This window comes from Mobula hypostoma, chromosome 12 (genome assembly GCF_963921235.1).
Source record: "Mobula hypostoma chromosome 12, sMobHyp1.1, whole genome shotgun sequence".
NCBI lineage: Eukaryota > Metazoa > Chordata > Chondrichthyes > Myliobatiformes > Myliobatidae > Mobula > Mobula hypostoma.
Window position 1 is genome coordinate 43,699,057 of NC_086108.1, and position 13,796 is coordinate 43,712,852.

General features: G+C 41.4%; 1 protein-coding gene across 2 annotated transcripts in view; it reads left to right on the plus strand.

Annotated features, from left to right (window-relative positions):
• slc30a7 (solute carrier family 30 member 7) overlaps positions 1 to 13,796 on the plus strand; it is a 69,764-nt gene continuing 55,968 nt past the window's right edge. The window contains exons 1-2 of one of the 2 annotated variants that reach the window (XM_063063931.1): positions 1 to 179; positions 361 to 462. In XM_063063931.1, coding sequence (XP_062920001.1) covers positions 100 to 179; positions 361 to 462 — 182 coding nt within the window. In that variant the 5' untranslated portion in view covers positions 1 to 99. The remainder of the gene's footprint in view (positions 180 to 360; positions 463 to 13,796) is intronic. The other variant, XM_063063932.1, reaches the window with a different exon arrangement.

Sequence of the window (13,796 nt, forward strand, 5' to 3'; positions counted from 1 at the left end):
GCCGTCGGCTCCGGGCCGTTCCACTCGGCGACCGGAAGTTGCGGCGAGTCCCGGGTAGGTGCAGTTGCCGTGGAGCGGCGACTGTAGCCTGCGAGCAGCATGTTACCCCTCTCTATAAAGGACGATGAATACAAGCCGCCACGGTTCAATCTGCTCCGCAAGGTGTCGGGTTGGTTCAGGTAGGTGGGAGGGAATGGGATGGACTGAAGGGGGCTGGGTGTGTATTGGGCTCCAGCCATGGGCCCTGGGTCCGGGACGGGGACCGAGACCGGAGTCTTACAGCTGGAACATGGGGACGGGTGTAAGGATCGGACTGCCCGCCAAATCCTTCGCCAACTCGCATGTTTTTTCTATTCTCAGGTCCATTTTGTCGGATTCCACATCTCGAAACCTCTTCTTCTTCCTTATGCTCAACCTCTCCTTTGCCTTCGTAGAGCTGCTGTATGGGATCTGGAGCAACAGGTGAGTGGAGGGAGAGCGGGAAGGACAACCTCCGCTGCAATGCCACGTTGCTGTCTCTAAGAGGAAGTAGGGGAAAGGCCATGTACGTTACTCGCAGCCAGGAATTACAGGAACCCTGGACTGAGCCAGGTTCTTCGTATTTTCCTATCTCAGTTATTTTAATAAACGTACTGCCCTTCATAAATAAGTTTATAGGTGATACAGCTGGCGGTGTCGTTGATAATGAAGCAGAAGGTAGTTGATTTGGAATGTATTGATGGACTGGTCGGAGAATTGGGGGAAACATTAAGGAGTGAGTGTATGTAAACAGTAGGATTCTAAGAGTGCAGAGGATGAGGGGTCCCTAGGGATACTGTGATCTGAGATCTGAAGGTAGTGTGGCGAGTAGATGTTAAGCAGACGTAATGTAGCATTCATTTTTGGCTGGGTTATAGAGGAAATGTGACAGCTGTGTAAAGCATTGGTTAGCCCACAGACAGAATGCTGAGTAGTGCTGGTCACCACACCAAAGAGAGGATATGAGAGGATGCAGAAGTGATGAGAACAAAATGCGAGTACTGGAAATCAGTAAGGTTGTTGCCATTTATGGAGAAGTTCGGTTATGAGGAAAGATTGGCCAGTCTTTGGAAGTGGAAGCTGTAGGAGAAATGTGTCAAATTTGTCAATGAAGTCCGAGTTCCCCTTATAGAGACGTTGTTAACTAGGAAACAGTTGATAACCTCTGTTGTTTTTAATTTTTCTCACTCAAAGTTAGTAGTTAAGAATTCGTTCCCTGAGTGATTGAGACAGAAATCCTTGTCAATGTTAAGTTAATAATTTGATTTTGACAGGGATGGGCATGATGGACCAAATAGCTGCAGATTTATATGAGACAGTCTGGTTATTAGACTTAGCAAGCACCAAGACATTAAATATGTATTTCTTCTGTACATAATTCTACAGATGTTTAAATGAGGGTTTGATGTATACCTGAGAAAGAAAGTGATGGGTGAAGTCAGGGTATATTCTGGTCTCAAAGCTGTTCTCCTGAACCTTTTTTTCTGCATTGTACTCTATATCTAATGGAAAGTTTTCCCTGATGGTTCATGGTATGTGCACCTTAATGCCCAAATAATCTGTTGGCCTACTGTTAATTGGAAAATATAATAAAACTGGTATGTCAGTTTATTTGTGGTGTGATTATTTTTATATAGTCTGTTTTTGTTGTGGATTTGCCAACTTGAAGTGGTCACCACCTATGTAATTATGGCAGCTAACCAGGAGAGGAAAGGATATGAGAACAAAAAATTAGATACATCTAATCTAAATTGTGTGTTGGTTAGTATGTCAAGATAAATCTAGACTCTTTAATGGGATCTGGTTTAAATCACAATCAATAAGAATAACCAAAACAGCGGTTATACCACGTCCATTCATGGATGGCAATACAGGTGGACTGTTCAAGAACATCCAGTCCTCAGTAATGGTTGAGCCTAGTACAGTGGGTTATGGAGGACCTGATCTATGCAAATATAGTTTCATGTAAGCTTTCTCACAAGTTTTTAAGTAACTTTTCATAATAGTAATAAAATGTTTTTCTGTATTCATTAAGAACTGAATATATATTCCATTAGTTTAATTATGAATAATGTTAGGATGAAGTCTCAATGGAAGAATTATATGACTGCACGGCAATATGATATAGATGAGTAAAGAGACATTTCTGACTCTTAGAAAATTCAGATTATAGAGAGTTCTCAGGAACAGAACTATTGCATAACCTGCAAATCATCTATATATAATAGTTTTTTTTTAATTTAGCGATACAGTGTGGTAACAGGCCCTTCTGGTCCAACAAGCTCACGCCTCCAAATTATACCCATGTTATCAGTTAACCTGCTAAGCCTTTTGGATGTGGGAGGAGGTCAGATAACCCAGAGGAAATCCATGTGGCCACAGGTAGAAAGTACAAACTCCTTTTGTACTTTCTCCTGAATATTGGTGCTAAAATAAAGCTTAAACATTTTTTAATATCCTTAGCCATTGGATACAAGACAGGCTTTTGGGCCAGATAACATCTTACTGGAGTACTGGAGACACAAAAGCCAGCAGATGCTGGAGTCTGGAACAGTACATAAAATGCTGGAGAAATTTGGCTGGTTGGGTAGCATCTACAGCTATAAGAAAAAGTTTGTGAACCCTTTGCAATTACCTGGTTTTCTGCATTAATTATAAAATGTGGTCTGATCTATATCACAATGATAGACAACACAACCTGCCTAAACTAATAACACACAAACAATTGTACTTTTTCATGTCTTTATTGAACACATTGTTTAATCTTTCACAATCCAGGCTGGAAAAAGTATGTGAACCCTTGTACTTAATAACCTCCACCAAATGTCTCCTGTAGTTGCTGAGCAGACTTGCACAATGTTGAGGAGGAATTTTAGACCATTCCTCTATACAAAGCTATTTTAGTTCATCAATATTTCTGGGATACCTTGTAGGAACAGTTCTCTTCAGGTCATGCCACTGCATCTCAAATAGGTTAAAGATCTGGACTCTTACTTGGCCATTCCAAAACACAAACTTACTTTTTAAACCATTCTGTTGTTGATTTGCTCTTGTGTTTCAGATCATTGCCTTGTTGCATCATCCAACTTCTATTAAGCTTCAGTTAACAGACAGCTGCCCTGACATTCTCCTGTAAAATGTCTTGATACAATTTTGAATTCATTGTACAAAACAGCCCCAAACCATGATGCTCTTTCCAACTTGCTTGGCAGTTGGAATGAGGTTTTAGTGTTGCTGTGCAGTGCCCTTTTCCTCCAAACATAGCCGTGTGCACTTCGGTCAAAAAGTTCAACTTTTGTCTCAGCTGTCCATAGAACATTGTCCCAGAAGTGTTGTGGAACATCCAGATGGTCTTTTGCAGACTTTTTTTTCCTCCAGTCCTATGAAGGGACTTGGCCCAAAACGTCAGTTGTATTCTTTTCCATAGATGCTGCCTGGCCTGCTGACTTCCTCCAGCATTTTGTGTGTGTGACATGCAGCTGTGATTTTTTTTTTGGAGAGCAGTGGTTTCCTCTGTGGTGTCCTTCCACGAACACCATTCTTGTTCAGTTTCTTCGAGTGGACTCGTGAACAGAGACTTTAGCAAGTTCTAAAGATTTCTGCAGGTCTTTTGCTGTTACCATTGGGTTCTTTTTCACCTCCTTCAGCATTGCACGTTGTGCTGTTGATGTGATCTTTGCAGGGCAACCACTCCTAGGGAGAGTAGCAACAGTACTAAATTTCCTCCATTTGTAGACAATTTCTCTTACTGTGGACCGATGAACATTCAGGTTTTTAGAAATGCTTTTGTAGCCTTTGCCAGCTTCATGTATCTCTACAATTCTTCTAAGGACCACTGGAAGTTGTTTTGATCGAGGCATAGTGCACATAAGCAGATCTTTCTTGAAGAGCAGGCTCTGTCAGTAACCTTACTTTGTGTGTCTTTTTTATAGGGCAGGGCACCTCTACAACCCACATATCCAATCTCATCTCAATGATTGGAACACCTGACTCCAAATGGCTTTTGTAGAAGGCATTACCACAGAGGTTCACATTTTATTTGAACCTATCCTGTGATTGTTTAAATGGTGTACTCTATTGATGAGAAGAAGCACAACTGTTTTTGTGTTATTAGTTTAGGCAGATTTTGTTTGTCTATTATTGTGACTCAGCTGAAGATCAGACCACATTTTATGAGTAATTTAATGCAGAAAACCAGGTAATTGCAAAGGGTTCACAAATCTTGCAACTGTATGGAGGGAGATAGACAATCAATGAGCCACTGAGTTCCTCCAGCATTTTATGTTAAATGTGGCACTAGCGTCTTTGTTCCAGAACTAACCATATTTCCAGCCAAGCTGTTTCCATGTCATTGCCGTACCAATAAACCAATAAAAGATGCCTGCATTTGTTAGTCCACAAAAAGCAGGATAAATCCAAACTTTCTGATCACTGTTCAGCTGGTCTGTTCTCAGTCACAGGCAAATAGGAGTTGTCATCGATAGTGTTGTCAAGCAGAACTCATCAATACCTGCATAGCTGAAACAGTCTGTTGTCACTGACTAAGTGTTCTGGAACACCAGCCCTTGAGAAGAGGCTTCTCAACACATCCACAATGTGTGAGGCTGGCCACTTTGTAGTTGCATCCACTACTATCGAGAAATTTATGTTCATGGCAATATCCACATGACTCCTCTGCTAGGACAATGCAGGACTGCTCTTGGCATCTTTATGACATGTTGTCAATCCAAATGGTGCATGGCAAGCTGCTCGATCTGCTGATCTACCTTGGGCCACCAGACAGCTTCGAGCCAACACTTTCATTTTGGCCACGCCTAGATGTAACTCCTCCAACATTTTAGCTCTCAGCTTGGATGGTACAACAACTCTCAATCCCCCAATAAGGCAACCCCTGTCAAGGACAAGTTCATCCTGGCACTGGTATAAGTGGTGGAAATGGATGTTATGCTACACATTCCAGCCATTTTGGGTGGCCATATAGACCTCAGACAGTGTGGGGTCTTTTCTGGTTTCCCTCTGGATCATCTCAGCCATAATAAGGAGAATTTTGAATTCCATCAGGGAGTATATGTTGAGGAGTGTTGTAAAATTTTCAGGTATTTTTTTTCCCATGGGTAAATAGGACAATCCATCAGCATTTCCATGAATAGCCATCCTCTTGAATTCGATCTTGTAATTGTCCTCCAAGAAACAGAGCCCATCTCTGCATTTGTGCTGCTGCTGTTCATGGGGAGCATCCTTCTGAGGATTGAAAATGGACACTAGTGGTTGATGATTATTAATGAGTGTAAACTCTCCCATACAAGTTCTGGTTGAATCATTTTACACCCCAAACTAGACTCAAGGGCTCTCGGTCAATCTGTGTGTAATTTTTCTCTGCTGCAGTAAGGGAACGTGATGTAAAGGCTATGGTGCATTCACTTCCGTCACTCTTAACGTGACATGACTGTACATGCAATATACCATAAGAAAGGCATTTCAGGCCAGCTTTGCTGGCTGATGTGGATCATAATGTGTGAGTTCAGTGTCTGACTTCACCATTTCTTTACATTTTTGAAAGCCATCTCACACTGCTTTATCCATTGCCATTTCTTCCCGATATTCAGTAATGAGTTCAGTGGTGGAGAACAGTAGCCAGGTTTGGCAGGAACCTGTTATAGTAATTGACAAATCCTAAAAAGGACAGTAACTGTGACACATCCTTTGGCCTTGGGGCATCCACCACTGCTTGAATTTTCTCAGCACACTCGTGTAATCCTTTTGTGCCAGTGATATGATGTATAGTTTAAAGAAGTCACACTTGTTGTGTTGTGCTCCGAGCCCATAATCTTCTAATCTTTTAAACACTGTCTGAGATTTCAGAGCGGTTCCTTGTTGCCCTCACTGGTAACATCCAATAACGAATACCTGGACAGCTTTACAGCACCTTGTCTGTAGCTTTCTGCCAGAGTGTAGGTGCAAATGCTACTCCAAAAATTAGTCTACTATAGTGATAAAACCCTTTGAGAAACACTTAGGGCTCTTGTTCCATCTCCACCTGTGGGTAGGCCACTTTGCTGAGGTGTTTCCCTCCGGAAATGTTTGTGAAGATGTCCTCAATCCTGGCAGAAGGTATTGATCTACTTTCAGTACTGGGTTGATGGTGATCTTAAAATCACCACAGGTCCTAACAGATCCATTCTTCTTGGCTGCTGGGACCATTGGCATTGTCTATGGGCCTTCACTCAGCCTCCATGCAATCTAGATCAATGGCCAATCCCATCCTTGGCTGTTGCATCATTCAGGACCTTTATTAATTCACTTCCAGTTGACTATATTGCAGGGGTTGTGGCATGCAAATAGTGGATGGATCTCCAATCAAGTTGTAGTTGTCTCAACCAATCACAGCTCCACAATGCTGGCCCTCCTGTTTTTACCACATACTAGCCCAATGTGGCTTGTTATGAATGCCATTCCCACAGGAATGATCTTTTCTCCAGTATAAGTCCTTAGATATCCACAGGCTTCAGATGAGAAACTTTGAAATGCAGATCAAACTCATTTTGTGGAATGACTGAAACAGCCAAACCTGTGTCCAATTCCATTTTAATTTATTTGCTGTTCACTTCTGGTGTAAACCAATTTGCTTGTCTTGATAGTTTTCACATTGCAAATCTCAGGTGCACAGTCCCATCACTCATCATTATCAGGTTTTTTGATCAGCAGCATGCAGATTTATGCTCTCTTTGAAAGTGCATTTTGACTTTTTATCTTTTCTGTTCACTGCGCAGTGCAGTTATTTCTGTCTGCCCTACATGCTGTTTGTATGTGTCCTGCATTGTTGCATTTCATCTTTAAATCTGCATTGGTTGGTCTGGTATATGTGATCCCGTGCCTCAACAGTAACAGAATTTGTTCGGTCAGGCAGGTTTTTGTTCAGACAATTTTGTTCACACTCACTTTCATTCCTGATTGCAACTGTATTGCATTTCTGGCTGCTTTACCATTGATATAGCTATTTCAACTGCTCTTTTAAATGTGGGCTGTACTTTCGTTTAGAGCTATTTCTGAATTTTTTTTATATAAGATTCCACAAACTGAACGATTTCTTAGTGCATCATTAATCCCATCACTGAATGTTCAGACAGCTTCTTCAATTCAGCCACATAAGCTGTAATGGACTCCCTTCTGATTCTGCTTAAGAAATCTGAAGTGTTCTACAATCAACAATAGTTACAGTTCTAAGTATTCCTGCATTACTTGCACAATACCAGCAAAGCTCGTTTTGGTTGAAGCAGTTAAACTTCTAAGCAAACTGTATGCATTCCCACCAACTGCACTCAGTAACACTGGCACTCGCTTTTCATTGGCTATTTCATTTATGAGACCATAAGACATAGCAGAATTAGGCCATTTGGCCCATCAGGTCTGCTCTGGCATTCAATCATGGCTGTTCCCTTTTTTTTTCCTCCTCAGCCCCACTCCCTGGCCTCCTCCCCGTTACCTTTGATGCGGCCTCCACTGCTGCCTTTGGTAACAAATTCCATAAATTTACCACACTCTGGCTAAAGAAATTTCTCCGCATTTCTGTTTTAAATGGACGCCCCTCTATCCTGAGGCTGTGCCCCCTTGTCCTAGACTCCCGTACTATGGGAAACATCCTTTCTGTGTCTACTCTGTCTAGGCCTTTCAACATTCAAAGGTTTCAATGAGATCCCACTTCATCCTAAATTCTAGCAAGTATAGGCCCAGAGTCATCAAATGTTCCTCATATGATAGCCCTTTCATTCCCAGAATCATCCTTCTGAACCTCCTCTGAACTGTCTCCAATGCCAGCACATCTTTTATAGACAATAGACAACAGGTGCAGGAGTAGGCCATTCGGCCCTTCGAGCCAGCACCGCCATTCACTGTGATCATGGCTGATCATCCACAATCAGTACCCAGTTCCTGCCTTATCCCCATAACCTTTGATTCTGTTATCTTTAAGAGCTCTATTCACCTCTTTCTTGAAAGAGATAAGGAGCCTAAAACTGTTCACATTATTCAAGGTGAGCTTCACCGGTGCCTTATAAAGCCTTAGCATCAAATCCCTGCTCTTATATTCTGGACCTCTTGAAATAAATGCTAACATTGCATTTGCTTTCCTCACCACTGACCCTTCCTGCAAGTTAACCTTTAGTATGTTCTGCACAAGGAGTCCCTTTTCATCTCAAATTTTTGGATTTTCTCCCCATTTAGAAAATAGTCTGTACATTTATTTCTACTAGTAAAGTGCATGACCATGCATTTTCCAACATTGTATTTTATTTGCCACTTTCTTGCGTATTCTCCTAATCTAAGCCCTTCTGCAGCCTTCCTTTTCACTCAACACTACCTGGCCCTCCACCAATCTTCATATCATCTGCAAACTTGGCAACAAAGCCATCTATCCATCATCTAAATCGTTGTACAGATTTCCTCGGCTATCCGAAGGTAGAGCATTCCTGTGAAACGGTTCGTAAGCTGGAATGTCGTAAAGTGAATAAGGAATTGCCATTTATTAATATGGGAAAAATTTTTGAGCGTTCCCAGACGCAAAAAATACCTTACAAAATCATGCCAAATAACACATAAAACCTAAAATAACAGTAACATATAGTAAAAGCAGGAATGATATGATAAGTACATGGCCTGTATAAAGTAGTGCAGCGCAGCGAAAATCTCACAGCAGCACTCTCGGTGGAAGTGCTCTCGGCAGAAACACTCTCCAGTAACCTTCAAGCTCTGAAGCTGCCAAATCATACCAAATAATGCATAAAATACACAGCCTATATAAAGTAGAAATAATGTATGTACAGTAGCCAAACTCACTATTGCCGTATTTATTGTTGATGGTTCGAAGCCTTTAAAATCGTTCACTGCTTTGGGACACAGTTTCCTCCAAATACCATTTCTCATCGAGACTGTTAGCCTATTGAGAACATCTCCAATGTTGGTGATTGCCAATTTTATATTGTATCCTTTCCAGATCTCTCGCAAAGCTGCTTTGGAATTGCCCTCTCTGTCAATGGTATTTACAATAAAACGCATCATATTTTGCATATAGTAAGCTTTAATTGTGGCTATTAGGCCTTGGTCGCACGGCTGCAGCAATGATGTCGTATTTGGCGGTAAGAGCGCAACACAAATGTTACAGCCATACTCGGTAATGTCAGGCAGATGAGCAGCACAATTATCGGCAATCACAAGACACCTATTATCGAGGTTATTTTCTCTACAGTATTTTTCAACGAAAAGCCTAATGTATCCACTCGTGTACTCTGAAAAAAGCACTTGGGTATTCCAACCGCTTGGATGTGAATGGAACACAACAGGAAGTGTTTTCTTATCAATGCCTTTAAGTGCCCTGGGATTTTCTAAATGGTACACTAGTAGAGGCTTAAGGACAACATCACCAGTGGCGTTAATAATAGGCATTAGGGTAAACCTGTCCTTCGATGCTTTGTGTCCCTTAGCTTGCTTTTCTTCTATCGAAATAAATGTCTCGCTCGGCAAGTTTTTCCAATAAATTGCAGTTTCATCACAGTTAAACACTTATACAAATAACCAAACGCCATTTCTCTCTGTGTATAAATAGTACGAATGGTGGACGCAGGCAAGTTCAACGCGTGGACAATGTCCTTACTTCGTTCACCATGATCGAAACGCTTAATTATGTCTAGTTTTACGCTAAGTGTGCACCCTTACGAGCTGTTTTAGACTTTTCTGATACCTTAGAACTCATCTTGCTAATGGATGCACAAAATAAATCGACATAAAGCACGTGTTTAAGCAATGCCGGCTAGAATGCAGTTCCGGGGGAGGAGCTTGGCTGTTTGGGCGTGTGCTGCCTTTTTTCGTAACAGTGAAAACACCTGTTAGCGAAAACAGGTAACTAATGTAGTTCTTTCATAACAGCGAGGTGTCGTAAAGCGAACGTTCGGAAAACAGGGGCCACCTGTACTGCATAAAAAGCAGTCCCAACACTGACCTCTGCGGAACACCACTAGTCAGTGGTAGTCAACATGAGAAAGATCCTTCTATTCCTATTCACTGCCTCCTACCAATCAGCTGATGCTCTAACCATGCTAGTAACTTTTTTGTAATACCATGGACTCTTAACTTGGAAGCAGCCACTGGTGTGGCACCCTGTCAAAGGCCTTCTGAAAGTCCAAATTTATAACACCCAGTATCTATCGTACTTGTAATCTCCTCAAAGAATTCCAACATGTTCGTCATGCATGTTTTTCCCTTAAGGAAGCCATGCTGACTTTGTCCTATCTTGACCTGTATCACCAAGTTCTCCATCATCCTTAACAATTGACTCTTAACATTTTCCCAACCACTGAAGTCAGGCTAACTGGTCTATAAATTCCTTTCTGCTGCCTTCCTCCTTTCTTAAAGAGTGGAGTGACATTTACAATTTTCCAGTCCTCTGGAGCCACACCAGAGTCCAAAGATCATTACTAATGCCTCCACAAAATCTACTGCTGCCTCTTTCAGAACCCTATGGTGCTGTTCATCTGCTCTGGGTGATTTGTGTGCCTTTTAGGTCTTCCAGCTTTTTGAGCACCTTAACCCTTATAATAGTAACTGCACTCACTTCTCTTCCCTTACACCTTTCAACGCCTGGCACATTGCTTGTGTCTTCCACAGTGAGGCTGTTGCAAAATACTCATTTAGTTCATCTCCCATCTTCTTGACCCCTGTTATTATTTCTCTGGCCTCCTTTTTCAGAGTTCCTATATCCACTTTAATCTCTTTTAATTTTTTTTATATATACTTGAAAAAGCTTTTCCTGTTGACTTTGATATTGTTTGTTAGCTTGTTTTCATATTTCATATTTTCCCTCCTAATGATTCTTTTATTTGTTCCCTATAGGTTTTTAAAAGTTTCCCAATCCCCTCTTCCTGCTGATTTTGGCTTTGTTGTATACCCTCCCCTTTGCTTTACTTATTAGCTTTACTTCCCTTGTCAACCACAGTTGTACTGTTTTGCCATTTGAGTATTTCTTCGTTTTTGTAATGCATCTATCCTGGACCTTCCCCATTTTTCCCAGAAACTCATGCCATTCCTGCTGTGCTGTCGTCCCTGCCAGCATCTCCTTCCAATTTACTGTGGCCAACTCCTCTCTCATACCTCTGTAATTTCCCTTATTCCACTGGAATACTGCTACTTCAGATGTTACTTTCTCCCTATCAAATTTCAAGTTGAACTCAAATCATGTTGTGATCATTGTCTCCTAAGAGTTTCTTTACCTCAAGCTCCCTAATTGCCTCTGGTTCATTACATAATACCCAATCCAGTATAGCTGATCCCCTGGTAGACTTAATGACAAACCTCTCTTAAAAAGCCATCTTGGAGGCATTTAACAAATTCACTCTCTTGGGATTCATTACCTACTTGATTTTCCCAATCTACCTGCATGTCAAAATCTCCATGACTTCAAAATACTGCTCAATTCATTAATATATCACCCAGTTATCTTTTGTACAATTGAATGTGTCTATCCTTCCAATGCAGCCAGCCATTTCTGCTTCTTTAATATATGATTATTATTACTTGGTACTCACTGTTTATGAACCATGAATTTCATCCATTTTCTGCTATTTTTTTAAACTGGATTTTCTTTCTGTTCTCCCTTCTGAAGGACAAAAACATGCTGTGCTTTTTAAAAAATTTGTATATTTTGCTGCGCTTCAACAGGTAGGTAGTCATCTTGGGTTCCTTTTAAAACTTGCTTGTCGCCACTGTGATGTTTTGTAACTTCAGAAATTAATCGAAAGAAAAACATGGGAAACTGGGATAAGTTCATTTTCTCTTCAGTGAGGCATTAAGTATGACCTGGTGTAGTGACTTATGCCATTCACATACTTTTACATAATTCCTTACATGTTATATGTAAACAACAAAGAATGTTTAATCAAACAATGTATTTGCTATATTACTGAAATATTTATTACTGAAGTGTTAAATATACAACAACTCTTACGTCAGAATGCTGTTCATTGACTTTAGTTCAGCATTCAATACTGTGATCCCTTCCAAGCTGATCGCCAAACTTCGCCAGCTTGGTATCAGCTCATCCCTCCGCAATTGGACCTTGGGCTTTCTGACTAACAGACCCCAATCTGTTAAGTTAGACAACCTCTTCTCCTCCATTCTCACCCTGAACACCGGCGTGCCTCAAGGCTGTGTGCTGAGCCCTCTGCTGTACTCCCTTTTCACCTATGACTGCGTTCCTGTACACAGTTCTAACTCCATAATCAAGTTTGCAGACGACACCACGGTGGTTGGCCTGATCAGAGGAGATGACAAGACGCCCTAAAGGGACGAGGTTCAGCACCTGGCCACGTGGTGTGCCGATAACAACCTGACCCTTAACACCCAGAAGACCAAGGAAATTATTGTGGACTTCAGGTACGCTAGGAGCCACATTCATGTCCCCATCTACATCAACGAAGCTGTAGTGGAGCATGTATCAAGCTTCAAATTCCTTGGTGTCCACATTTCCGAGGATCTCTCTTGGTCCCTTCTGCTGAACCTCACATCACAGCGTTAAGCAGTATTGCACCCATATTGGACTGTCTCAGTACTTTTATATTTGTATTCTGTAGTACTTTTTATTCGCAGTTATTTTGTAAATAATACTATTCTTTTGCACTTCTGGTCAGATGCTAATTGCATTTCATTGGCTTTGTATCTGTACTCGGCACAATGACAGTAAAGTTGAATCAAAATTAAATCAGGTCAAAATTAAGGCACGTTATCGTGTTTTTCCTGGATCCTGGGATGATAGTGGTCTTCTTAAAGCAAAATAGAACCACAGCCTGGAGCAGGGATATGTCGGCAAATACCCATGTCTGCTGATCAGCACAGGATGTAAAGATACAGCCAGGGGCGCCATCTAGGCTCAGTGTTTTCCGCATGTTCACTCTGTGAAAGACTGATCTTGTGTCTGTGATGGTGACTGTCGATTCAGGTACGCTGAAGACTGTCAGGGTGGGTGGTGACATACTCATTCAGTTCTGTTCAAATCATGCATAGCATGTGGTAAGCTTATCAGAAAGGGATGAGTGATTCTGTCTGACTTTGCTTTGTAACCTTGTTATAGTTTGTAATGGTATGGTTAGACTGAGACTTGATTTTGCATTGGTATTGTCTCTTGGCATCTTTGCTAGCTTTATGGGGGTCAGACCTTGATTTCTTATGAAGGTTAGAGTCACCTGATTTGAATACTGTGGACCTAGACTTCAGAAGTCAAGTCTTGATCTACAGGTTCATCCATGGTTTCCAGTTTGGAAGCACCCAGATTGTCCAAATTGGTACACAGTTGTCAAAATACTTGTCGATGATAGTAGTGACATGCTCATTTAGGCTGGTAGCTGAGTCTTTGAACACGGGCCAGTTTATTGGCACAAAGTATTCATTTAGAATCTGATCTGTTTCCTCAGGCTAGCACTGTGTGACTTTATATTCTGAATTCTCCCATTTCAGCAGAGTGTAGGAACACAGTCTGGTGGTCTGCTTCACTAATGTGGGGATGAGGGATGGTTCAGTAAGCATCTTTCATGGTTGTATATGATTGGTTCAGGGTATTTGGGCCCTTGAATATTCCAAGTTGGGTGAGCAAGAGCTTGCCAGAACCTTCATGTCTGTGTATCATGAGGAGTTGATTAAGAAGTCCTCTCCACCTCCTTTTTTGCCCAAGGATACAGTCTATCTGGGGAATTGAGAAGCCCTCGGGTTGAATGATAGTATCAAATGAAGTGTGTGTA